Source organism: Pseudorasbora parva, chromosome 5, assembly GCF_024679245.1.
Source record: "Pseudorasbora parva isolate DD20220531a chromosome 5, ASM2467924v1, whole genome shotgun sequence".
NCBI classification, from domain to species: Eukaryota; Metazoa; Chordata; class Actinopteri; order Cypriniformes; family Gobionidae; genus Pseudorasbora; species Pseudorasbora parva.
Genome location: NC_090176.1, coordinates 31,828,293 through 31,853,508, shown reverse-complemented (window position 1 = coordinate 31,853,508; position 25,216 = coordinate 31,828,293). Strand labels below are relative to the sequence as shown.

The 25,216-nt window shown below is 36.5% G+C and overlaps 3 protein-coding genes across 8 annotated transcripts in view; 1 reads left to right on the top strand and 2 right to left on the bottom strand.

Moving 5' to 3' along the window:
- plekhm3 (pleckstrin homology domain containing, family M, member 3) overlaps window positions 1-2,295 on the bottom strand; it is a 46,647-nt gene extending 44,352 nt beyond the window's left edge. For all 4 annotated transcript variants that reach the window (XR_010905030.1, XR_010905029.1, XM_067443876.1 and 1 more), the window contains exon 1: window positions 2,227-2,295. The gene's annotated coding sequence lies outside the window, so the exon portion shown is untranslated. The remainder of the gene's footprint in view (window positions 1-2,226) is intronic.
- Window positions 2,296-8,508: 6,213 nt separating this feature from the next.
- idh1 (isocitrate dehydrogenase (NADP(+)) 1) lies at window positions 8,509-23,938 on the bottom strand. Of its 3 annotated transcripts, none has more exons than XM_067443872.1 (9): window positions 23,788-23,938; window positions 20,355-20,484; window positions 13,679-13,970; window positions 13,386-13,491; window positions 11,403-11,580; window positions 10,919-11,070; window positions 10,074-10,214; window positions 9,796-9,958; window positions 8,509-9,279 (listed from the first exon to the last, which is right to left on the bottom strand). In XM_067443872.1, exons 1-9 carry the CDS (start codon window positions 23,819-23,821, stop codon window positions 9,186-9,188), a joined length of 1,290 nt encoding a protein of 429 aa, XP_067299973.1. In that variant the 5' UTR covers window positions 23,822-23,938; the 3' UTR covers window positions 8,509-9,185. The 3 variants fall into 3 exon arrangements, with proteins under 3 accessions (XP_067299973.1, XP_067299976.1, XP_067299975.1); XM_067443875.1 differs by lacking the exon at window positions 23,788-23,938 and adding an exon at window positions 22,143-22,270; XM_067443874.1 differs by lacking the exon at window positions 23,788-23,938 and adding an exon at window positions 21,391-21,559.
- kcnh3 (potassium voltage-gated channel, subfamily H (eag-related), member 3) overlaps window positions 22,449-25,216 on the top strand; it is a 165,192-nt gene continuing 162,424 nt past the window's right edge. The window contains exon 1 of the mRNA XM_067443871.1: window positions 22,449-22,741. The gene's annotated coding sequence lies outside the window, so the exon portion shown is untranslated. The remainder of the gene's footprint in view (window positions 22,742-25,216) is intronic.

The window sequence follows — 25,216 nt, the reverse complement described above, 5'->3', positions numbered from 1 at the left end:
GCTTTGGGCACAGAGACAAAACTGAACGTTTCTAGCCTGGCATAGGGTTCCCTGCCTCTAAACATGAGCACGGCTCGGTTCTGTTTTCGTTTCACATTTTTATGCAGCCTCTCCTCATCTTACTCATGTCTACATCTTCCCGCACTAACATTGATTTCCTCTACACTAAGGGTCTTTCACTTTCTTTAAACCATCAATTATTAAAAAGACCATTACATCATCTCAGAGCAGAGCTCACCAGACCCATGAGGAAAAAAAATAGAGAAACAAAGAAAGAAAGATAAAAGCCAACCAACAGAGTTGTAGGAACAGATGTTTTCTGTTGGTTTAAAAGAAGCAAATTTGCATGAGTTCAAATCAAGGTATAACTACTTTAAAACAAAAAGCATCAAAACTTAAAAGGGGGGTGTCCTCTCAAAAATGTCAGGTCTGTCAACATTTGCTCACTATTATGTCATTCCAATCCTTAATGATTTCCGTGAAACAAGAAAATAAAATATTTTCAGAAAAGTGTCATGGCAACATTCTTCAAACTGAAGGCACAATAACAGCAAGGCATTGTCAAGTTTGCATTTCTACCTTGAAGGTTGTGGATAAATGTGTTCCACAGAGGAAAGAAAGTCATACAGGATCAGAGCACTCAGGATCAATCGGTGTGACATAAGGGTGTGTAAGGCATGTACACTGTAAGTCTGACTACTGTGACTACTGTATTTAAATATTGAAAATTACAACGATTGACACCATGGTAAACACTTCAACATTCTGCCTCTTATGTGTTTTGTACCAAAGTAATATTACAGTGAGTGACCTAATGTTATGTTCTGCAAATATAACTAAACCAATGCTTTTCAAACCGGTCCTGAGGTATATCCAGTTGCCACTGAATTTTTCAGAAGTTAATTTGGTTGTAGAATAAGAGTGTCACTACATTAAATTACTGGACTTGTAGAGTACAGGATTATACATTAAAAGCTAAATTGACAACCACATTTAGTTGAAGTATGCACGATCATGACAGAATTTTATTCTTTTTTGTGTGTGTGGGTGGAATTAAGTGATCAAAGCAAAACTTTTTTGTACAGTTTTGAAAAACTTAAAAGTAAAGACCTGCAGTCATCCATGAGAACCAGACCAGCAACTGTAAAAACTTGAGCCTGTGATCTTCACACCTCTGCTTGTAGACAAACCATTCAGACAGAGATGTTAAGGCCCTCTTCTGCTGTTCTATTTTTATCCATCTCACAGCAAACATCAATCTACACAGTGAGGCCACTGTGTAGATTGATGTTTGTGACAAAGCAAAGTTATGGCCTGCATGTAATGTGTGAGTATCATAAAGTTGATGTGCACCTTTTTAAATGGTATCCAATATATCCACGTTAGCTGCAATTAAATTGTTATACTGTGATGAGTATTAACTTATTTGTCATCAAAATAACATAAAATCATATTATGCAGTAGATCTGACAGAGAGGAAACACATGACCAAAAAACCCTAACTGCCAGGAAACTGATTAACGTATATTTTAACATATTACACACTAAAGGTACTGTCAGATGCTAATGATACCATCTGCAATCAATACAATGGTAAATCTCCAAAATACCATCGTAGTTTGCTACATTTATGACAATGTTTTGTTTTTGTCATCTGATGGAGTTTTGGTTCCTTGACAAGTGTTTTTATGAGTAACGTTAAGTTAAATGTGAGATGACAGCCAAAAAAGAGCAATTAGCCCTTACTTTAGTCATCTAATGTTGACTGTTCACACCAGACGTTCTTCGTTGAATAAAATACTAACGTTAAAAATTTTAAAGCGAAAAGAGTGAAATAATTTTAATTAATAACTTGATGCGATGATTACAGTTCACACATGTGTAAGTTACAACTGACACACAAGCAAGCTGCGGGATATACGAGAACAGAAGTATAAAGAAACAATAAACAAACTCTAATATCTAGATTTGCCCGTCTTCTGGAATAAACTGTGCTTTTATTCACAAGTCGCTCTTTCGATCAATTCAGCCGATGACTTCATATCATGATGCTAGTTAGCACTCAGCTACATCATCTGACAATGACATTTGTGTCATCCGATTGTGTTTAACTTATAGCGATTTTAAAAAGCGTATGTATCAATGATAATCAGAGAATTACTATAACAAAAAGTACGAGCATGAAAAGAGCGAAGAATCCGTTATTTGTATGTGAAAGTGACTCACCCGATTCTGTTTACAATCTGTCACATACGGTTCCGTCAGCAAATATGCGCACCGGGTAAAACAACATTCTGCGTTAAATGGTTCCGGCTGCCGTTTTTTTTATAGGCCTATGGAATTCTAAATTCACAGTATAGACATAATAATGGTATTCAGCCATGGTATTCACCATCTGCCTGACACCATCACATAATGATGCCACCACAGTACATGTAAAATGATATTTCAGATCACAAGTCACAAAATAATCTGCAGGGGTTGCAAAAGAAAAGCGGATATGAGTCACCCATCAATATAGCCCTATGCTTCCCGACATCACCCCACCAGGCTTCCATATATAGCCTTATAGCCATGATAAATATTGAATAAGATTGTTTTGTATGAATGTATAAAATCATTAAGCAACACAGCCACAATATTTAGTAATATTGCAGATTTGTAAATCTCACAGTACACCAATATCCTACACAAACTGGCATTAGCAACCCACGTGGATCTGGAATGAGTTGCCATACAAATGATCACAAAGGAAGTCTAACTGCATAAAAGATCTATGCATTCTTAATGTGCAAATTGTGGTCGACATTAAGGACTTTCTGCATAATGAAGCAGAGGTTTGGCATGAGTGGCAAAGATGGGATTTTTTTTGTAATAGCCAACAGCCGTTCTTGAAGCCAGCCCTGCATCATTGTTCAGGGTCCCCACAGAAAAAGAAACATTATTCAAGTCTTTTTCAGGCCACAGACAGAAACACAGTAATTATCGTGGGTTCTGGGCTAAACCTGCGACCTCCCCTCCAATCCTCCTGTTCTCCCCCTGCTACCCTTTCTGAGAGCTCATTGTCTTGACTTGTTTAAAGAAAGGCTTCGTTAATGAAGGAGGAGGGGACACGGGCTAATGGGCTCAAATAAGTTCCTCTCCGCGATATTGTTGTGGGATAATGGCGCTACGAAACCCAGCTGTAAACTTGTAGACGCCATATTGTGCGTGACCTACATAGACCTCATCTGAACCAGTGTTGAATGCTGATCTGCCCCAGAAAACTCAGTGTTTCTCTCCCCCCTTTCTTTTCTGTTTTCTTGTTTCTGTTGTTCTGATTAAATTAAGAGAGTCAGCAAATGGACGGGCCGCTGTAACATGTAGAGGGGGAAGAAGAGAATGACAGGCGTTTTTTTTAATAGGACACAGCAACCCTTATGATGCTAACCCTGTTAACCTTGACAAAAGGTAGCAATTATATAAAATGATAGTCCACAACTAGGTGGTTATTTATCTTCCTAAATGTTTTATAAAGAAATATTAACTTTGCTTATCTAGTAAAATGGCAGCAAATATGAAATGCTACAATTCATATTTCATATGCATTCATATTTTGTGTTCCATTTTTTATTTTTTTTATTTAGCAATAATGCGTTAAATTGATCAAAAGCGACAGCAGAGACATTCAATATTATACAAATTTTTTATATATAAAATGTTGTTCAAACTTTCTGAAATCCTAAAGAATACTCAATTTCCAACAGTGATAATGCTGAAATTATTGTTTAATATTAGAATGTTTTCTGAAGAATTATGTGACACTGAAGACTGAAGTAATGAAAATTCTGCTTTGCCATTTACATCTAAAAGTATAATAAAATAGAAAACAGTTACTTTAAATCATAATAACATTTCAGTATTTGAATGTATTTCTGATCAAATAAATGCAGCCTTGATGAACATAAAATATTCTTTCAAAAAAAACAACAAAAATTTTACTAACCCCAAACCTTTGAACTTGGTGTACATTTCTAAAGCTAACTTTATACTAAATCATAACTAATGATATATAGTCATACATCTTGCTGCTCCTCAAAAGCTTTGGTTGTTGTACCATACCCTCATACGTTTGATATGTTAAACAGTTATGAATCATAATTGTAATACTGAAGTATTTTTACATGATACTTTTAAATAATACTACATTTTATAAGTAAACATATCAACCATCTTAAGCCCACTTCTATTCCCTTGATAGACTAAGAAGAAATACGTCCTCATTAAAAAAAAGGTTGCTATTTTTGGTTTGAACAATATAGTTGATGTAGCATAATTTTCTCAAATTGGATGGAAGTGGATGCCATCATTTCAGCACAAACTACAGCACAGAGAATTGATCATCAGCATGAAAAAAACAAGCCTGAGCCACAGCACAACTATTCCTTTATGTCTTTGAAATTTATCCTCATATCAGCCTCCCATCTCTCTCTCTTTCTCATATCTTGACCCATGAGCCTCTCCTTTTCGTTGTTTGTGTTTTCAGTGTCTATTTGGATTCTGTGCTCCTGCGCTGATGACTAAATTATGATTGGGCATAAGGATAGCAGGGCTTTCATCTGGCCAGCGTTGTTCCACGCTTTCCTCTCCAACACAAAGGGCCCCTCTGCCTCTACTCGGCCCGCTTTTGAAGAGCAGAGTGGCTGTGGGTCCCCATGGAAACCACTGCATTCCCTACAGGAGAAAGGTGTACTCTCAGACAGAGACAGAGAAAGAGAAACAACGTCAAGCCATATCTCAATCATTAATCAGTTTATTCATTTTCAATGTCTTTCTCTAAAGGTGTAAACTAGCTGGTGTGGCTTCTTGGTGCAAATGATGTTGGCTGGTTTAGTGACCCTTTTTAAAAATGTCTGTAAATGCAAAATATTATAGAGTCAAACCTAAATTTATTTAGACACCGTCAACATTTGCTCACATTATTACAGTGTATTCTCTATAGTTTAGAAAATAAAATATGACAAGAATTCAGAGTTAAACTGTCAGAACATCTTGATAATGTCAGAAAACTTTGATAGAAAGGTATGTAATGGATTAAAATCAACCAATCACCTGTCAGCTGTTATATATAGGTAAGTACAATAAGTACTATACAATAAATATAAGTAGATAAGTACACAATTAAATAATACCAATTCAGGTCAAACAGTGACCAAGCAATGCTTCATTTTGTTCAGTCTGTGGTGTAATTAGCAATTAAATAAATAATTGTGGTCCCAATTTTTTTAAAATCAATTTTACTGGTAGTCCACTGTATGAAGAAGAGTTGGGTATAATATGTCACAGTTCACTTTATTTAGCTATCCTCATATAGTAACTATTGTGTCCTGCACCAACTATTATTATACATCTGGGGCCTATACCATGAAGCCGGTTTAGCTGGCTATCCAGATATGTTTGAGCTTAGTTTGTGCCAATCCTGGGTTTTAGGTACCCTTAAAGTGGTTTGGCTTACACTCCATGGCTAACCTGCTCCAGGGCAGGTTATGTTCTGAATGAGAGAGAGCTTAAACTCAAATTGGACCAATCAGCTGTGAGCAAAGTGACACACTTCTGATGCAATAAAGTCACTCCCCCTGTTTCTAATCCAAATTAAAGGTCACTACATAGCAAACGGTTTTTAAAGACTAAAGTGTCTGGCTTTTAATAATGCTTATTTATAATTATAATTTAGAATGATTTAGATATAATTTATGTAATTATTATACACTTAATCTATCACACATTTATCATTTTAGTTAATCAATCATTAATATGCACTTTGTTAAAAATGAATATAAATAGCCTATATAAATGTACATTTTTCTTTAAGTTGTCCTCTTTCATAGACAGCTCTTTTCTTCGTGCTGTGTAAATGTGTTTAAACTCTTAATATTTTTCAATCATGTAATCTGCAGAAGAGAGAAATTAATCTCATTTCCACTGATCCACAGCCTGTGATTGGCTGTTCACTGCTGATGTCACAGCTAAACTCCTAAACTCAGGATCAGAGCCTGAGTTTACAGAGAAAGCTGATAATCAGCATCATGGTACCAACAAAGCCTGAATGGATTGGTTTGGTTTTGTCAAATCAAAACTAATCCTGAGTTTGTTAAACTACCATCATGGTACAGGCCACTGGTGTCTAAATAATGTATGATTTTACTATTCTAAAGATTTAAATAAAAATAAAAGCTAATCCTTAACCTAAAGCCCTGGTTTCACAGACAAGATTTAAGCTAGTCTTAGATTAAATGCATATTTGAGCTGGTTTAACTAAAAAGCAAATTTCACTGAAACATCTTAAAATATGTCAGAGGCATTGTTTTGTCTCAAGATGCAAGTAATGTTTTTTCTAAGGCACGTTTATAAAACCTTGAATTGAAAAGGGATTCATTCTGGTTTAGTATAGCACCGTTGGTAGCACATCCTGATAGATAGCATTTTGTCTGAACTTTTCTTGACAGATGATGCGTAATTAAATTGACCAATGAAATCGGCTCCTGGGCGGGGTTTGCAGTGTCCAGTGACCTCAACTTGTGCATAGGCCCTACGCCATTTACGTCAGAATCACCACCGGCCTCATTTCATATTCATTAGGCTTTACTTCCTGTGGCACAATAGTAATCTTTACACTGACAAAGCCCATGAATGAGTATCCATTCATACAGGGAGAATCCAATTATCACGGCACAATGGTGACAGTCTGAGGGATGATGTCTTTATCTTCTCTCTCTCTCTTTACTCATGCCCGATGTCTTTCCCTCCGCTCTCTGCTCTCACTGGGGCAAACCATTGTCACATATCTAATAAAGTCAAGGACACTTGGTCTGGAGTGTGTAGGCAGAAGTCTTTGTTCAGACTATTTGGTGCTCAGACACAGGCCTACTCTGATTTTCTGGTCACCTGGTGGAAGTCACATCCTGTAGGTCTACATGTGCACATTTTAATTCATGTAGGCCTATTTTACCATTCAAACACTGATTAAAACGTCATTAATAATTAAACGAAAATGTATAATACTATTATAATAATTATAGCTTAGAAAAAAGAAGAAAAATAAGAAGAAGGAAAAAAAAAATCTGCCTGTCCTTCACTGTAGTAAGATGGCAGGCTCCTTGCAACAGCCTGTCCGTCTTCACGACATTGTGCTGCCATCTAGTGAATGAACCGCCACAAGCTCCTCAACTGAGAACTGACAAGACAACATGATTTTATTAGGTCACAGACACCACAGTATGATTTTGTTGCAGCAAAGTTTAAATGTAATAGTTTATACAAACAAAAGAGACAGTAACTAAGGTATTATATTATATGTTCCACAGCGATGTTTTGTAGTCTAGTGTTTAATGTACACTAGCGTTTGCAGTAGTGGCCAAAAGTGATGTGTGGAGGGGATATTTGAGTTAACACTTTATTTTAAGGTCTTTATTACAGTGTAATCAAACATTTAAGTTCTGAGTTAACTAAGGCCTGGTTTCACAGACAGAGCTTAGATTAAGCCCTTAGTGAAATTATATAAATTAACTTTTATCTTGAGAGAAAAACAAAACAATGCCACTGACATATGTCAGTTCAACATGCTTTCAAATCAGCTCAAACATGCATTTTAGTCTGAGACTAAGACTTGTCGTTGAAACCGGGCATAAATGTATTGATTTACAGTTAGTTGCATGTAATGCATTATGCATAATAACTACATGTAACATGCACAAGGACATTGTACAATAAAGTGTTATCAATATTTGTTTTAATGACCTTACAAGTTCAATTAAACCATCAAAATATGTGAATATATTTTATATTTATTTAATATTTTAAATATAAGGGAAGAAGAAGAAGAACAAAAACACTAAACATAGTTAAAATATTAATCTATTAATCTAAATATTAATAAGAAAATAACTGCAAAAAATAAATAAATAAATAAATAAATGGCTACAGCTACAGGTTTTAATTTATACTATACACACAAAAACTGACAGCATGTCCAAAAATTATGTCCGCAGTGTTAAATTTTTCATTGTGTTATCACAAATAAAACAATTTACTCCAAGCACAACTACTGAATACGCTTACAAAATCTTTAATACATTTTTTACAAGTATTTGAATCAAGGATGAAGATGCTAATTTTCCTAAGCCTGGCATCACTTTTGGCCACTACTGTAAACTGTGAAATACAAGAGTAAAAACTAACTTTTACTCTTTTGTAAGGAACAATAAGCTTGGGAGGCTCTACATAGATCGTACAATTTTACGGTATTTATCACAAAGGCTTTTAATCATGACATCAGTTCGCTCATTGTTCGATTATGGACCCGGCTTTAATATTTTAAACCATATAGTAAAATCAATTTGTTTGCCATTGAATTATTGAAGTGGATCCAGCGTAGTAGATCTGAAGCCCAATGCTTAACATTTAAATTCATACAACAAACATTTAATAAATTATCAAGTTCAGAAAAAAGACAAAACATGTGAGAGATACTCTTCTTAAAAAGTCTCATTTATTACTGAAGTCATATCACAAGACCTGATCACATGAGCACACAGACTGACATAAACAGAAGCATATACGGAAATTACTTTTGTAAAACGGTGACAGACAGTGGAACAGACTGTTGAAGAATGGAGAGGAATGTCTACCGGAATGAACTACCAGCATTTCAATTAAAAGCAGGTATTTACATTGTTAAGACCTAATCTCACTGTTCTTAGGACAGCTTCAAGAGTGGCAGCCTGAAGACAATTACCAATGCAGATGATAAGGCAACAGGTGTTCAAGCATCTGAGAGATGGGCTGCACACTGCACTACAGCAATAGAACATAAACACGTTTATGCACTACAGGGGACATGGCAAAAAAAGTGATGATAAAATGCATAAATAGGGATAAAAATGTCCTATACAAGTGCTCCCAATTTGTTTTTAAAAGTGTAATGAAGGTTACAGTAGCTCCTTCCATTTAAAAAGGCACTTTCATGTCTTCCAGTTGAAAGTGCACTGCTCCCCCTACTGGTTCTAGTGGTGAAGTCCATTTCTCTGTCTTTGGTCCTAGTTAGACAGGAGATGAGGCTGACAAAATCTGCGGCTTGAGGTGGGTTGTGGGCTGCGTGCAAGTGTGTGTGTGTGTGTACATGGACACCCCATTAAAACCCAGCAGCTTCACAGTTTGGGCTGACTTGACAACTTTATCTTCAGATTCTCGGCCAGTTTGTCCAAGAACTCAAAAGTGTTGAGGTAATCGGAACGTGCAACTCTTAAAAGAAATAAACAGAAAGAAAAATTAATATAAAAATATCAGAACATCTTTGCACAGGCATACAATGTCTTATGAATATACTTTAAAAAAAAACTTAGCTTAGTCTTCAGTGTTTTTTTAATGCAATATTAAATATTGACTTAGGACTATATTATGGGGAAGCAAGGGCGAAGCACTGCTAGTTGGGCGCAGAGATCACAGCTCTCATCCTCACGTCCTCCGGCTGATGATCGATCGCAATGTGTTGCGTGATATCTTTTTGCAAGAGTAACAGTGCTTGACCTGTGCTTCCCAGTACCCAAGTCAATATCTGACTCAATATCTGGTGGAGGGTTCCTTTAAGCTTGTATCCCTGAATTCATAGTATTTAGAAAGCCCCCTATAAGTCATCATCAAATCCACATGTCTAACACTCTATAACTGACAAAACAATCATAATTGAGAAATCTTTCTAATGACCATCAATAAGTACTATGCATTTTAGAAGTGACCCAGAGTAGATAATGGACGTACTTAGACATGCCCTTGATGCAGATGGCCAGGTCCTTGGTCATGAAACCAGCTTCAATGGTCTCGACACAAACGGCCTCCAGAGCCTCAGCAAACACACGCAGCTCTGCGTTCTTATCCAGCTCTGCCCGGTGCAGCAGTCCTCGCGTCCACGCAAAGATAGAGGCTGATGGGATAAAATTATGAGTCTATGAAGTGCGATGATCATGAAAAGCAGTCTCTTTGCGTATCTGCTGTGGATTTTATTGATTGACTGGTAGTGAAGTAAGTGTTTTCATCACCAATGGGGTTGGTGGACGTCTCCTTGCCCTGCTGGTGCATTCGATAATGCCGCGTCACGGTGCCATGGGCTGCCTCAGCTTCTACCGTACGCCCATCAGGACACACAAGAACGCTGGTCATCATACCCAATGACCCATAGCCTAGAGACAGAGAACAGAAAGTTTACTCACTATAAATGTAATAATTATTTCATAATACTTTCAAAATGAGTAATGCCATACAAAATCAGGATAAAAACATGCAAAAGATTTTAACTCAAAATTATACACTACCATACAAAAGTTTGGGGTTGGTAAGATTTTTTAATGCTTTTGGAAGTAGTCTCTATTGTGAAATATTAGAATTATAAATAATATATATTTTCAAATGTAATTTATTCCTATGACGGCAAAGCCATCCCTCCAGTCTTTAGTCACACATGATCCTTCAGAAATCATTCTAATATGCTGATTTGGTGCTCAAGAGAGATTTCTTAATAGTTGTGCTGCTTAATATTTTTGTGAAAACTTGAAAACCTTTTCAGGATTCTTGATGAACAGAATGTTTAAAAGAACATAATTTATTTTAAAAAGGAAATTAGAGAAACAATGTAAAAGTCTTGACTGTCACTTTTGAATCAACTTGATGCGTCTTTGCTGGATAAAAAAAGAAAAGCAAAAGCTTTCTTATCCCAACTTTTCAATGGTATTGTACATTGAGATAACCCATCGTTGTTTTTTATGTTTAGTGCTGAACAAATTATTATTGTTAATGTACCATTAATGTTTTAGCATTGTTTGGGTGCAAAAGTTTAATTAATAATAATTGAAATAATGTGGTTACACTGCATATAAGCTTTACTTACCTTGAGCTACAGAGTCTGACTGCACATCTCCATCATAGTTCTTGCAGGCCCAGATAAACCCACCTTCAGACTTCATGGCCTGAGCCACCATATCATCAATCAGCCGATGCTCATACCAGATGCCTTTGGCCTCATACTGAGCCTTATAGTCTCTGCAACACACACAAATGCTCGTTACAAAGCTGAATTATATAATTTTCCATGTCTATTTTTTTAGATTCAGTGTGGGCATAGGCAGTTATGAAAAGATGTTATTGCATTAATGCCATGACAGGAGAAAATCTTTTATAATGAAAAAAAATCCATGCGTTTATTAGTCTTTAAAACTAGTTTTATAACAGGCAGATTTTCAGAGTTATCATACATACATACATATATACAGTAAATGCACTCAATGCTTTATTTCAAAAGATCCCAACTAGATACGATCAAGGCAATTTTTATTAAATGCCAGTTCATTCGCAACCATTTCATGGCGACTCACTTTTCATAGATCTCCTGGAAAATATCTTTGAAACGGCCATCATATTTCTTCAGGATGGTGTTTTTGGTGCTGAGGTACATTGGCCAGCCTTTGGTCAACCCCATCTGGAAAGAGCTGTGAGCAAAGTCCCGGATTGAACTGTCTGTGTTGTACATCCCCAGAGCAACTCCACCAGTACCTGGACATATAAAATCATGATATTTGTCAGTCAAACCTGGTCTGAAAGTAGATATGCTTGTGCATAGGCTACATTCCAAATGATTTCAAATCAAAGCTTTGCACAATAATTTCATCAGATCAGTTTTTGCAGAGCCAGTAGTGTGCTAATCTGGCCATGTGGCCTTATACTGTAACTTTGACTACACAAACATGTTTTGTGCTCAAACAGGTCACTGTCCACTGTAATGACATCATCATACAGAGCTATTTACACATATTTTAGATACAGAAGGGTTGCATCTGAAAACACTTTCTTAATATAGAAAAACAGTATATAAAAAGAGGAGTATATACAAAGTATTATGTAATTAGTTACTGTACTTAAGAATCTTTTTGGCTACATTGTAGTTTGACTATCATTTTTTTGAGTATTTGAGTATCAAAGATATTAGCAACTTTTAGTCTCTACTTGACTATATTTTTGAATACGTAGGCCTATATGTACTGTAAGATTAGTAATGCAACTCGCATGGTACCCCACCTTTTCTGTAAGTTTATTTCTGCTACAAAAGAAGCGATATCACCATCTTCAGGGCACTTTAACTCTTAACCAAAATTGCAGACAAGGCTACTTTCCGTGAATGTGAGTTAATCAGTATGTAGTTGCTGAATTACAGGTGTTTCATAATATGAGATGAGGACAGGAGGCCAATGATGTCCAGTGCAAGCAGGCTTTGACTAAATTTGACTTATTATTTTTTATTATTTTAACTGTTACATTAAAGAGACCTTTTTGAAGGATATTGGTTTTGATATTGTTTGCCTTTTTTGAGCTTAGTGTCTGTTGTGTCGACCTTGATTTATTGCAATATTGAGGTGTTTAGTTTTATTTTAGAAAATAAACGGTATTGCTCTCTTCACAAATAAACAGTTTCTTGTTTTTCAATGGCATGTCTTCTAGGTGTTGAGTGCATCTTTGAGCCTAAATTTAGTATGAGTAAAATATTTAAATAATGTTAAAATCAGATAATTTAAGACTTTTACACAAGTTGTATTGGAATCTGTGACCTGTAACACGTAATTGAGTCATTTTCAGTCTAAGGTCTCTGTACTTTTACTGAAGTATGATTTTCTGTTACTCTTTACCCCACTGTGAATTCACAGTATTTATAAGACAGTAGGCAAAAAGTGCCCAGATTGCCTACTACTTCTGTTGAGATTCTGAAAGGCACATACAAATGAGCAATTTACAATCCCATAAAGCCAGTGAAGAAAATTTGTAAATAGCAGCACAACTGACACTGGTAGGTCACATCACATGACAATCATAACATGATGCATGTAGTATATCTGAATTACATTCATACTACACACATACATACTATTTAAAACAGATTTTACTTACAGAGAGTATGTGATTTTGGATGCAGCCATAGTAAATAATTCAGATCAAATAAATAAACTAGATCGTTTAAAGTCAGCATGATTGGAAGTTGTGATAGTCTTATAGCGTGTATTTGAGTAAACTGGTTCCTTGAACGAGGGGAAAAAAGTAGGGCGGGACTTCATTTTGTGGGAATTGATTGAATGGTTGTGGTTTGCTATCACTGTGATCTCATATAAATGCACAAGTAAACAAGTCATTGGAAAAGAGATGAGGCTGCAAGAGAGAGAAGTTATTTCGATTAAAATAATATATTACGATAGCACATGATTTTTAAAAATAAGAACTAAACATTTTGATTTCATGGTGCCTTTAAATGAAAAAGACATTCACAAGAATACTTCTACAGTGATTCACAATACTAGTGATATTTAGGTTACCTTCAAAGTTATGGACAACAAATTTAAGCGGCTCCCCTCCATTTTTGGGTGTGTATGTCATTTCTACTGTTCCAGGGCCTGGCACAACGAAATCTGTAGCCTTGTACTGTAAAAGTGAAGAGGACAGGTGATTTCAGAAAATGTTTTACCTCTAATGTGATCTTACCCAGATTAAAGGATGTTTTCTTTGGCATGTGAATTTTGATAAAACAGGAATATGAAAATAAAAATAAAAATTACATTTAGAATTATTTATAGAGATTCTAATATGTGCTTGAGATGGAGCTATCCACCTGATCTCCATGTGCGTGCCTGCCGATAATTATAGGTTTGATCCAGCCTGGAACCAAGCGGGGAATGTTTTTGCAGATAATAGCCTCTCGGAACACAGTGCCACCCAGGATGTTTCGAATCGTTCCGTTAGGAGAACGCCACATCTGCTTGAGCTTGAACTCCTCCACGCGATTCTCATCAGGAGTGATGGTGGCGCACTTAATGCCAACGTTGTAGCGCCTCACAGCCTCTGCCGCCTCAACCGTCACCTTGTCGTCGGTGGCATCACGGTTCTCCATTCCCAGGTCATAGCTACCACACAGGAAAAAAAAACTACTAAGTTTTGCTCCTCTATGAAAACGATTCTGTGATGTTCTTGTTGACATAAATATTATGCATTCCTTCATTTTTGATAGTTTGCAAAATGTAATAATTATAAAGGTTCTATCATTGATGCCGATTCAAATGGAAACGGAAAGAAATGCGGCAGAGAAACAAGTGCACAGCAATCAGAATTTTGTGTTTGAACTTCTGTTTTTTGTAGTAGCTCTGTATATTTCTATGGTACCGCTGTTGAAAAGTAATTAGCTTGTGAAGTGAATTACTTATTGTAGAGTTCATTAAAGTTAATGAGCATTGTAATGTTTAAAGTGGATGTCAAATGTCAGTAGACTGGGAAGATTTTAAAATGAGCTGTTCATTCATAAATCCATAAGATCTTACCTACATGCTGCGGAAATACAAAACCAGAGGACAGAACACGAGAGCAGTGTTGAAAAGAGGCAGGGCTAAATAAGGTCTATACCTTATAACCTGTCTGAGCTATATTGCAGTGAACTGTGCACATGCTCAGGACACAAATGAGCAGGTCGGAGTCTGAAGCTCAGGACACAAATGAGCAGGTCGGAGTCTGAAGCTCAGGACACAAATGAGCAGGTCGGAGTCTGACCTGGGTATTGTTCTGATCCCATTCCCTTCTCTCACCCCTACTTTTCAGCCTATATATTTTACTATACTATAAAATCATCTAAAAATAAAAGTTATAAAAAAAGAGCTATAACTCAGTTTAAACTGACAGCCAAATTGGTAATGTAGGACTCAGAACTAAAGTACACAACACTAGCAGTCAGAAGATGGTGCCCCACGGCGCGATTTAAATGAGGTCAATGGGAAACTAATTCCATGGTAATTTAACACAAAGACACTGTGTTCCAGTGAAATGCAATAGAGTGATAAAACAGAAAAAATACTATTACAATTCAACTGTTTTCGGTTGGTGTAATCATGGCAGTATGACTAATAATTTGTTTTTAATAAGATATTCAATGTCCTTCACTTAAAATGTGGACTGAATCTAGGATAGAGAATGTATCATGTAGGACTGTGCGATATTGAAGAAAAATGCGATATGCAATATCTTGTTAAAAATTGTGATATTCGATACGATATTGCAATTAGTGTGTAAAATCTTTTTAAATTATATTAAAAAAATTATTTAAAAACTGAGAATTAAACTATACGTGTTTCATATTCTTTCTGGGAAAAGAAAGCATCGCTACAACTTCTGAAAGTGACCAGTAGTGTCGTTCACTTTTTGGTATGAGTGAGTGTGTCAGACAGTGCGAGACTGCAAGTTATTGTTTTTTGCAAACTATTGGGTTTAATAACTCTTTGTATCATCAAGCAAGTCCCATAAGTAACAGTCGGGTGCCCAGCCTATTCTCTGCTATGCGTCGACCTAAAATGCACACTTTTCACAATGTTGAAGTAGCCTATTAAAATCATTCAGATATTGCATGCCGTTGCGATAGCATATTGCGATTATGTACATTTGCGATATTTCGATACATTGCACAGCCCTAGTATCATGTGAAAAAATGTTAGTTAAATTGAATGGAAATCACCTGGATATTGACATGTGGGAGAATTAGGGCTGTACGTTTTCAAGTTTTTTATTAACCATTAACCGAGGCCCTTAGCGGTTAATACTCGGTTAACCATAGTGTGCGTCAGGGTTATTTTTAGTTTATTAATTTGACGACCGCCATCTCCGTAGTGAACGCGCCTATATAGAGAAATGCACATCATGGATTGCATAATCAGAGAGTAGCCTATTTCTTTTCGTTTTAAATTGTTAAAAGACATTTCAAGCTTTCTTAAGATATATTTCATGTCTGTGAGGCCTACGCTGAGTTTCGTTAAATTAGGATGAGATGCGCTCCAGTTCACGAGCAATGCAAGTGAACGCGAGGGCGTCTGCATGATTAGGGCATGTAGTAAAATATGCAGCCGAGAACGATTCACACAGCGTTTGACTCGCGCGGCGGAGCCTCTCCCAGCAGAGAGTTCAAGCATCTGTGGACTCGTTCCTTCAGCTCTGGCCATCTTGCTTTCAGTCCGCGATTTAGCTTTTTTTGTTTTCTTCATTACAGTTAAAGTAACGTCTGCTTTTCTCTAGTCATTCACAAGTTTCTCACTTCAAACTTTCTTTCTTCTGCTCCGTTATGCACAGCGCGCGCGGCTCCCGCTCTGCTTCTGCCCTAATGCGACTTTTCAGTCCAGTGCGACTTGTTATTTTTCTCTTCATGACGCATTTTTTGACTGATGCGACTCATACTCTGGAGCGACTTATTGCCTGAAAAATGCACTGCATTGCAATACTTGCATTTTGCCCCGTCACTCTCATTTTTAAAGTGCTCCCACGCTTTCTTTGCCCGCTTCATTGCCCGCTTAGAAAGCTGGTCATGACTTCTTCTTGTGGATATTACAAATGTCTGGGAGCGCTCTGGCGGTCTCTAGGGGTGCAAAAATATATTACAACTAAATTCAAAGCACGTCATTGACGCCACTTAACCGAGCAAAATGTTTCACTCGGTTACGCAATTTTTAACGGTTAATCGGTTAACCATGGACACCCCTAGGGAGAATTGATTCTTTAGAGTTATGATTTTGCTTAAGAGAACCACTAATTGTTTCTTGTTTTCTAACGTGTGTATTTGGTCTCTGAGGAGTGACTGAGGATCTGGCCCAGGGATGTGTGACGTGTCACTAAACACTTCATAGCAACAAGATGTTGTATGTTTGGATTTTGGAGGCATTGCACACCCCTTACATGCCAGGAGTGCAGTAACAGTGTTTGCCCAGCTTCCAGATATGAAATATGGATTTGAATTTCATAAATTTTATATTTCTTTTTACTAAAACACTAAAGAGTCAAGATGAATATTGCCTGTACTATTGTCTGTACTCTCACTGAGAGAAAGCACGTTATCAGTATGTTTGGGGAACATTCTAGTTAGAACTGGAGCTTAATCAGCTCCAACCTGGGAGAGACTGTGTATCTTTGTATGTGCGCAATATTCTGTGTTACAGATCAGTGTTGAGAATTGGCATCCTAAGAGATGGGTGGACTTGTTGTTCTGGGCAAGCTGACGCCTGCTCCAGATCTGGAAGGTCACTATGGGCCTAATTCTGGGGTAAAGTGTCAACAAGTGTCTATGGAGGCATGCATCTGATTAACTGACAATGTGTGGAAATTTACCATGACTGTGCATTTTCTCTGAGCCAATCAGAATCATCCACATTGCAGTTATGATCTGGATAAACCTTGAACAGTATAACTGTTGGGACAATTGTATGTACGATAGGCAGGGTGACGAGACGGAGAGAGAGGAAGCGCAGCCTACGAACTCCTTGTCAGACCTGAAGCTGGCTTCTGCTGATGAAACTGTAAACTATTCCTCAGTAAATTTCTTCTTCTAATTAATTGCACTCCTGACACTTGGTCTTCATTTTTCACTACTGGTCTTGGGTCATAAACTGTTAACCCATAACAATAACGTGTATTTATTTATTTAATGTTGTACTGGTGTGTTTTATGAATAAACAAATCCAATAAAAACTCACTTCTCAAAATTTTTGTTTTCGGTTTTAATATTTTGTTTTAATGCAATTTATTCATCTGATGGCAAAGCTGAATTTTCAGCATTATTACTCCATTCTTCAGTGTCACATGATCCTTCAGAAATCATTCTAATATGCTGATTTGCTGTTAAAGGAAGATATCCAATTATCAATTCTGAATATTTTGTGGAAACCATGTTACTTTTTTTTAGGATTTAATGATGAATAGAAAGAGCCTGTACTTGAAACAATCTTTTGGAACTGCAAATATTTTACTGTCAATTTTAATTAATTTAATACATCCTTGCTGATAAGCATTAATAACTTTTTTTTTAATTGGAGTGTCCTTTAAATGGTAATGTACATGCTTTTTATAGTTATGAGGTAATGAATAACATTCAGTAGATACTTTGTGAACTCCAGTTACCAAAAACATGCCTGTAGAATAGTCAGGCATCTTCAAACTAAAGCTAAATCCATGCTGATTTAAATTCAGCCAAGCAACTTTCACTTTCAAAGAGTAGTTGAAAGCAAATGAAAGGCTTAAGCTGTTCTGCATGTGTGTGACTGAAATGATGAAGGCATCCTCTTAGAGTGTCTAAAACTAGTGAGGAAGTGTGACACTTTAGCTAAAGTATCCCTGAGCTACAACACAGGGGGCGGAATTTTCCCATATATTCCTTGTTATCGGTCCTTGCTATTGTGAAGTAGGCTGTGACCCTTCACCCACTTTACTTCCACTCCCTGGTGCGATAATGACTCTGAAACACTGTTGGTGGCGCTAGAGGATTTAGACATTTCAGAACAATTTGTCATACATTTTTAGGGGCTGCCATAGACTCAGCTGAGTTTAATCCATCAATAAAAGCCTGTAATGCATAAAAGGCATTCAACAGTGTGCCTAAAGGATGTTGAGAGAGGTAAAGATACGCAAACAATCTTACAACGTAAGCTAAAAGAGCAGTTAACTGACTGAATGAGCAGTCATTAGAAGATCGTAGATTAGAAGTCGTTAGAAGATCCCTCTTTAGTGACGACACCTTGTTTGTTAACATACTGATTATACTCTTCTCAGGCTGATATGGTTTTAGTTTGCACTATTCTACCAAACTCCATGTCAAGTTCATACACTTTATTTCTACTTCACACCTGAAGAGCCACTCAGATCAAACTGTAACCACAAGCTCAAAGTTCAGATGTTGACGATTCATGACAATTGCAAGCACAGAAAGTGATGTTAGGTAATACAAGTTCTAACTTATGGGATGATAACACTTCCCTTTGGCCTTGGGGATTACCACATTGTGGCCTGAGAAATCTATACTGTCAAACAAGAAATGTCATATTTGTAAAACTTGGGCTTGGTGCTGGTAACCTGATGCACAGGACAGTAGTAACACCAGAATAAAAACATTCATGATTCTGAAGCTGAAAATACAGAATTATTTTAGACCAATATGCTTGCACTCAGTCAGTGACTAGATGCATTTAAAATAATCTAGGCCACTTTTTACTGGTAACAAGACATTTGGCATTATCACTATACATAATGTTGCATTTTTGTATTGTGAAATATTATGCATCCCATGTTCATATTAATATATAATCATGTTACAGTAGAAACAATAACTGTAGTGAAAAGGCATTAAGTATTCCGTCATCATTTATGCACCCACAAGTTGTTCCAAACCTGTATGAATTTCTTTCTTCAGCTGAACACAAAAGAAGAGATTTTGAAGACTATGGGTGAGCTAACGCTTGATGGTCCCCATTGACTTTCATACATAGTATTTGTTTCATACTATGGAAGTCAAAGGGGTGGGGACCCCATCAACTGTTTGGTTACCGACATTCTTCATAATATCTTATTTTGTGTTCAGCAGAAGAAAGAAATTCATACAAGTTTGGAACAACTTGAGGGTGAGTAAATGACAGAATTTTCCCTTTTTGGGTGAAGTATCCTTTTAACGTTAGTGCTATGGTTACCATTGCACATGTTTGTACGACAACTAATTGGCAGCAAAGTTGCATTAAATCAGATTAACGTATTCACAAGGGAAATCAGATATAATGAGTGAAACACTCACCTGCTGTGAATCTCTCTCTCTCTCTCTCTCTCTCTCTCTCTCTCTCTCTCTCTCTCTCTCTCTCTCTCTCTCTCTCTCTCTCTCTCTCTCTCTCTCTCTCTCTCTCTCTCTCTCTCTCTCTCTCTCTCTCTCTCTCTCTTTATTATGCCCTTCACTTGCAAACTTCCCTCTGTCTCGTTCACTTGGATGTGCGTCATTGCTTACGTTGCATGAGTGCCCACTACTGGTGGAAACTTTGCAATGGACTGAACTGGAACGCCCTAAGCCCTTGATCACTTGGAATCCAGTATGGAGTTGATTTATTATTACTTTTTTTCCTTTACGAAATTGTTTAATGCAGCTTTCTATATGTATATGGATGTGTTTGGGTTGTTTTAAATGTTTTTAAAAATATCATGGAGTTGTTTGTGGTGGGGTAAATTAAACGCGATATGTGGTGACGTTACAATCGCATTGCATTGTGGTATTTGAAGCTAACTGAAGTGTACATATGAAGTAGACTCGCTCACTCGGTCAAAATCGAGGGAGCAAGGGTCTGTCCATATAAACTTCCCTCGTCCACTTCACAAAGTGGAACGCACTTCAAAACGGTGGCAGGGATTCCCCCAAGGGAAAGTGCTTAGGGAAGTTCGCAAAGTGCGTGTCTTAAAGCGGAGTGGAACGCAGCATCACACACTCTCTCTCTCACTCTCTCTCTCTCACTCACCTGTGCAGGTCAAGCTCCAGATAAGGAAAGATGAGTTTCTCTTTTATCAGCTCCCATATTACTCTAGTCATCTCATCTCCTTGCATCTCGACCACAGACCCAGCTTTGATCTTCTGAGACATTTTGGACCCTGCAAGATCAATGACGGTTATATGTGAAGAATAAGATGTATAGTAGTGTTAGTACCATAGAGGTTAGTACCCACTCCCTAAAGAATGAATAGATTCCATTGAGAGAAAAATAGTTACACAACCAGTGAGTCAGCATTTTTGCCTTAAACCTGTTTCAACGGACAGCATTTTTGAGACCAAGCACAAAATGTCAATTTAGAAGTTTATAATATAACAAAATAGCAAAGAGTTTTATATATTTTTATAATAGCATGATACTTTTACACATAGCAGTACCATGCTGTTCTTTTAAGTACCTTGGACTAAAATGCAAGTACAGTTCAGTATTACTATCTCTGTACTAATCTCACAGTTTATGTGAAAGACATCAGTTAGTTATTCTGATGTCTCATGCATCATCAGGCAACTAAAGCAACAGCACTTGACAGACAGACAGGCAGCCATTGTGTAATATGACACTATGGCTTTAACCCAAAATGACAGATTAAGCGTTTCATTGTATCAATTGTGTCACTATCAAGATCCATTTTTTTTTTTTTTTACAGTTTCACAAACTGGAACTGTACACAGAGCAATTAGAACAAAGGTCAAACACAGCGTGTGCAATACTGATTTACACACAACTTGTTTTCATAAATTGACCGTAATGAAGCTTTAGATTATGCGTTATTATGGGTTGTTTTACGATGTCATAAATTAATACAACATAAACAATCCATTAAAAGTGCAATTATATACGATTACGGTTTTAACCCCCATGTTTTCGTCTTTCCCGATGACAACAAGACTTTTATAGCGTTTTCTTCGACAATGCTCAGCATACCGGTAGCACTTTGCAAGAAAAGTCCAATCAAACGACACCAACTGTAATGTTTTTTTTTTTTCACTCAATATATGACACCTACCTTTTCTCTTGAGATTGTACGGAAGTAAATAAATGAAGAGATCTCAGATGGTTGATATGCTATATGGATGGAAGCTTGAAAGGTTTTGGACTAGTCTTGGAAGGCGTTGTTCCGTATCAGCTGAGCGGATGGCATAGGCTCTCCCCTGCTCTGCTCATACATGTACTACTCAATCAGATAATCATCCACCAATCCAAGAGAATAAGGAACTAAACTCAAACGACTAGCCCCTCCCTCATTATGAATCCCATTGGGGGGCATGTGTTTCTGGATTATAGATGTTTAGAGTGGTACAGACACCTGTCTTCCTCTAGGTGGCGTTATGCAGCTCAAAACGCCGAATCCTTCGTTGAGCTGCAAATTAATAAATTCATTTTCTTCACATTGCAAATAATTAATGACGTTGTATAAACGTTTTTTTTTAATCACTTAAAACACGGCATATAATTAGCATTTGTATTGTGACATCCACAAAATGCAGTCAAATTCAGATGTTTAATTTTGGTGAATATTAGCTTTGGCCAATATATTTTAACATAAATGTAGAGGCACATATAAGTAGCCTAATTTTACTCTGCTTAAGTGCATTTTTAAAATGTCTGTACTGAGTGTTTTTCTTTGGAAAACTTTTAACGTTACTTAACAACGATCGATCTAACGTATAGGCTATTGTACTTTTAACTGCACTACATTTTATACTATATTACTTAAAGGGTTAGTTTACACAAAAATTTAAATTCTGTCATACTCACCCTCATGTCGTTCTACACCCGAATTCACTTGTTCATCTTCGGAACACAAATGAAGATATTTTTGTTGAAACCCGATGGCTCAATGCCTCCACTGACCGCAATGTCATTTCCTCTCTTAAGACCCATAAAAGGTATTTAAGACGTCGTTAAAAGTCCATCTCACTACAGATTCTACAATAATAGGGATTTAGTGATGGCTGATTTCAAAACACCGCTTCCCATTTGGCTTTATTTATGAATCAGCGTCGAATCGCCAAATTAAAGTCACGTGATTTTAGCAGTTGGCGGTCACACGATCCGAATCCTGAATAACGTCGTACGCTGATTCATAATTCTCCGAAGCTTCAGGAAGCAGTGTTTTGAAACTGGCCATCACATAACACGTTTTTTTTTCTTGCACAAAAACTATTCTCGTCACTTCTTAAAATTATTGTAGAACCACTGTAGTGAGATGGACTTTAGTGCCTTTTATGGGTCTTGAGAGAGGAAATGGCATTGTTGCCGATGGAGGACTTTCTGATACATCGGATTTAAACAAAAATGTCTTCATTTGTGTTCCAAAGATGAATGGAGGTCTACGGGTCTGAAACGGCATGAGGGTGAGTAATTTTAACAGAATTTTCATTTTTGTGTGAACTACCCATGTTTATTATCAAGTAAAAGTAATTCAAAGTTTACTCGAGTAGCCTACAAGAAAGTAGTATTTTTTTTAAATGTAGCCAATTAAGTGGGTTAAAAACTTATATTTATGATGTAGTGCTACAGTACAAAAAAGTATGACATACTATACTTTTAGTGAAGTACATTTTCCAAATGAAATCGCTGATAAAGCATATATTTAAAGGCATAAAGGCATACTTAGCGTAGAAAGTAAAAATGTCCAACCTCTGACATGCAAAACAACAAAACGTTTTTTAAAGGCTTATGTAGCTACCTTTTAATTTGTGTATTTTGATTATTAAATTTGATTATTTGAAATTTTGAATTGGTTGGAATTGCATTACGTTTTTGTGTTTTTATTTTGTTTTGTTTTTCATTCACGCAACAAAAATGCTTTATCAATTAATCTCAAACTATTATTGGTGAAGTCTGATTCGGCGCGGAGAAAAGTAACACATGCCGCATGATGCAGCTACGGCGGCCGCCAGATAAATAATGAATGACAAATAATCAAATAATGGCCTGACAACAAATAATGAAGAGTTGAAACAGAAAAATCGTAGGTACCTGACAACAACTACGAGACAAGGGCCGGGCCACCAAGTCCAAGCCCTGCCCATTTTAACCACCTTAATTCTACTCACCTACGTACTTTGATGATCATTCCTTTCTGTTAACACGGGTATTTAAAAATTGGGTTCGTTCTATTTTAAGGTTGTGCGCGTTCTATTTAAAGGTAAAGGCTGCCAAGTTTGAATTGGTGGCTATATCCCGTCATAAAAGTGCGTCTTTTGACGACAGCAAACGTAACAGAATAAGTAGCCCTATACCAATTGCAATATTCATAACCCAAATTGTTAATGGTTTGGTAGCAGCCCTTACACATAAAACACGTGGGTAATTTCTAGGTACTTCCTGCAAACTTTTAACAACAAAAGCATAACAGTATTACAGGCAAGAAAGATAGGCTACAGGTTCAGCCAACCTCCAAAACGCATTCTGTTTCTTGAGGAATCCATATTCTCAATCCACCATCCCGAGCACGCTGCTCTTCATGTGCGAAACGATATACTATGAATCCTGTGAATTTGCGTGAGCAGTGAAGAAGAGTCAATGAAAGTGAGCAGTCATTTGGTATCTCCTGCCCGAGTGCAGCATTTAAACTTACCGGCAGATGTCGCAATTTCATTACTCAGTTTCTAGCAAGCGTCCAGATAGGTGCCATAATTTTGCATACTGTAATAGTTTAGCACAGGGGTTTTCAGTATTTTAAATGGCGCGTACCTTAAAATATGATCATCCTCATTGCAAGACACCCAATTTCTAAAATAGCAGCGGTACATTTTCATTATAGCATACTTTCAATGTATTTATACTTATACCCAATTCATACTATACAAAATGTATAACTTAATATTATAAATTAGTAAAATATTGCATATAACATTTATTCCTGCTCAATTTAGCACTTATATATTTTTATGCGTATTGATTTTAATCTTTTAATTTTTATTACCTTTTAATTTATTTTATTAATTTATACTTTTTGATAGTGTTTTTCTGTGAACTTTTCCACAGACCCCCTATTTTTTGGGGTCCCCTGACACCAGTTTGAAAAGTCCTAATTATTTCTAAATCTGCCTTTTATTTTGTATATTTTTATAGCAACGCAAAGAGTCAAATGGCAAAGTGTATGAAATAGAATGGGCCCAAGGTAAGGCTATGGCTTACTAATATTATTTACAGTCTGTAAGTATGTCACTCTTTAGAATATTTTTGGCATACTGGATCTGAATCTGCAGGCCCATATGACACATTTTAGGTTTGAGAGATTGAGCTATTCACTGCACAATAAAGCAACATCTAAGAGAATAAGTAGAATGTTTTTATGCTGAAATGTTAGATAAACAGTAAGATAAACTTACAAATTTGTATGTACATAGCCTACTCTTTTTAATATTTTGAACCACAGTATTTCTACCTCGGTGGTGAGTTTTGGATTTGCCTTTGTCAATGTTGTTCATTTATTTGTTTTTCCGTGGAGAAAAATGACAAAAAAGCCGAATTATTCCCCTCATTATTCTATTCTGGTATTATTGACAACATGCATATTGATTGTGTACAAATTAAATATAAAATAAATAGCCCAAATAGGTTCCAGTAAAAAAAAACTTTTGTTATAGTTCTTCTGTTTGATTTATGAATCAATGGCAAATAAGGATGACGTAAATGATGATAAAAAGGAGAAATAAAACACAAATGCCTATAGGTCTTAGAAGAAACAGCTACAAATTTTTATTTATTTTGATTTGTCTGATTGTAACAACAAGTAAAAAGTAGGCCGCTAAATACTTGCCTTGGACCTTGAATGTGAGAGTTAACTTTATTACACCATATCACTTTATTATATTTTC

Coding starts and splice junctions, on each gene's coding strand:
- idh1 (XM_067443872.1), bottom strand. CDS start 23,821: ATGGATTCCTCAAGAAACAGAATGCGTTTTGGAG. Junction 13,971..20,354: donor CTGGAGCTTGACCTGCACAG/GTGAGTGAGAGA, acceptor CCTGTGTGGTAG/CTATGACCTGGGAATGGAGA. Junction 10,215..10,918: donor GTCAGACTCTGTAGCTCAAG/GTAAGTAAAGCT, acceptor CTCTGTCTCTAG/GCTATGGGTCATTGGGTATG.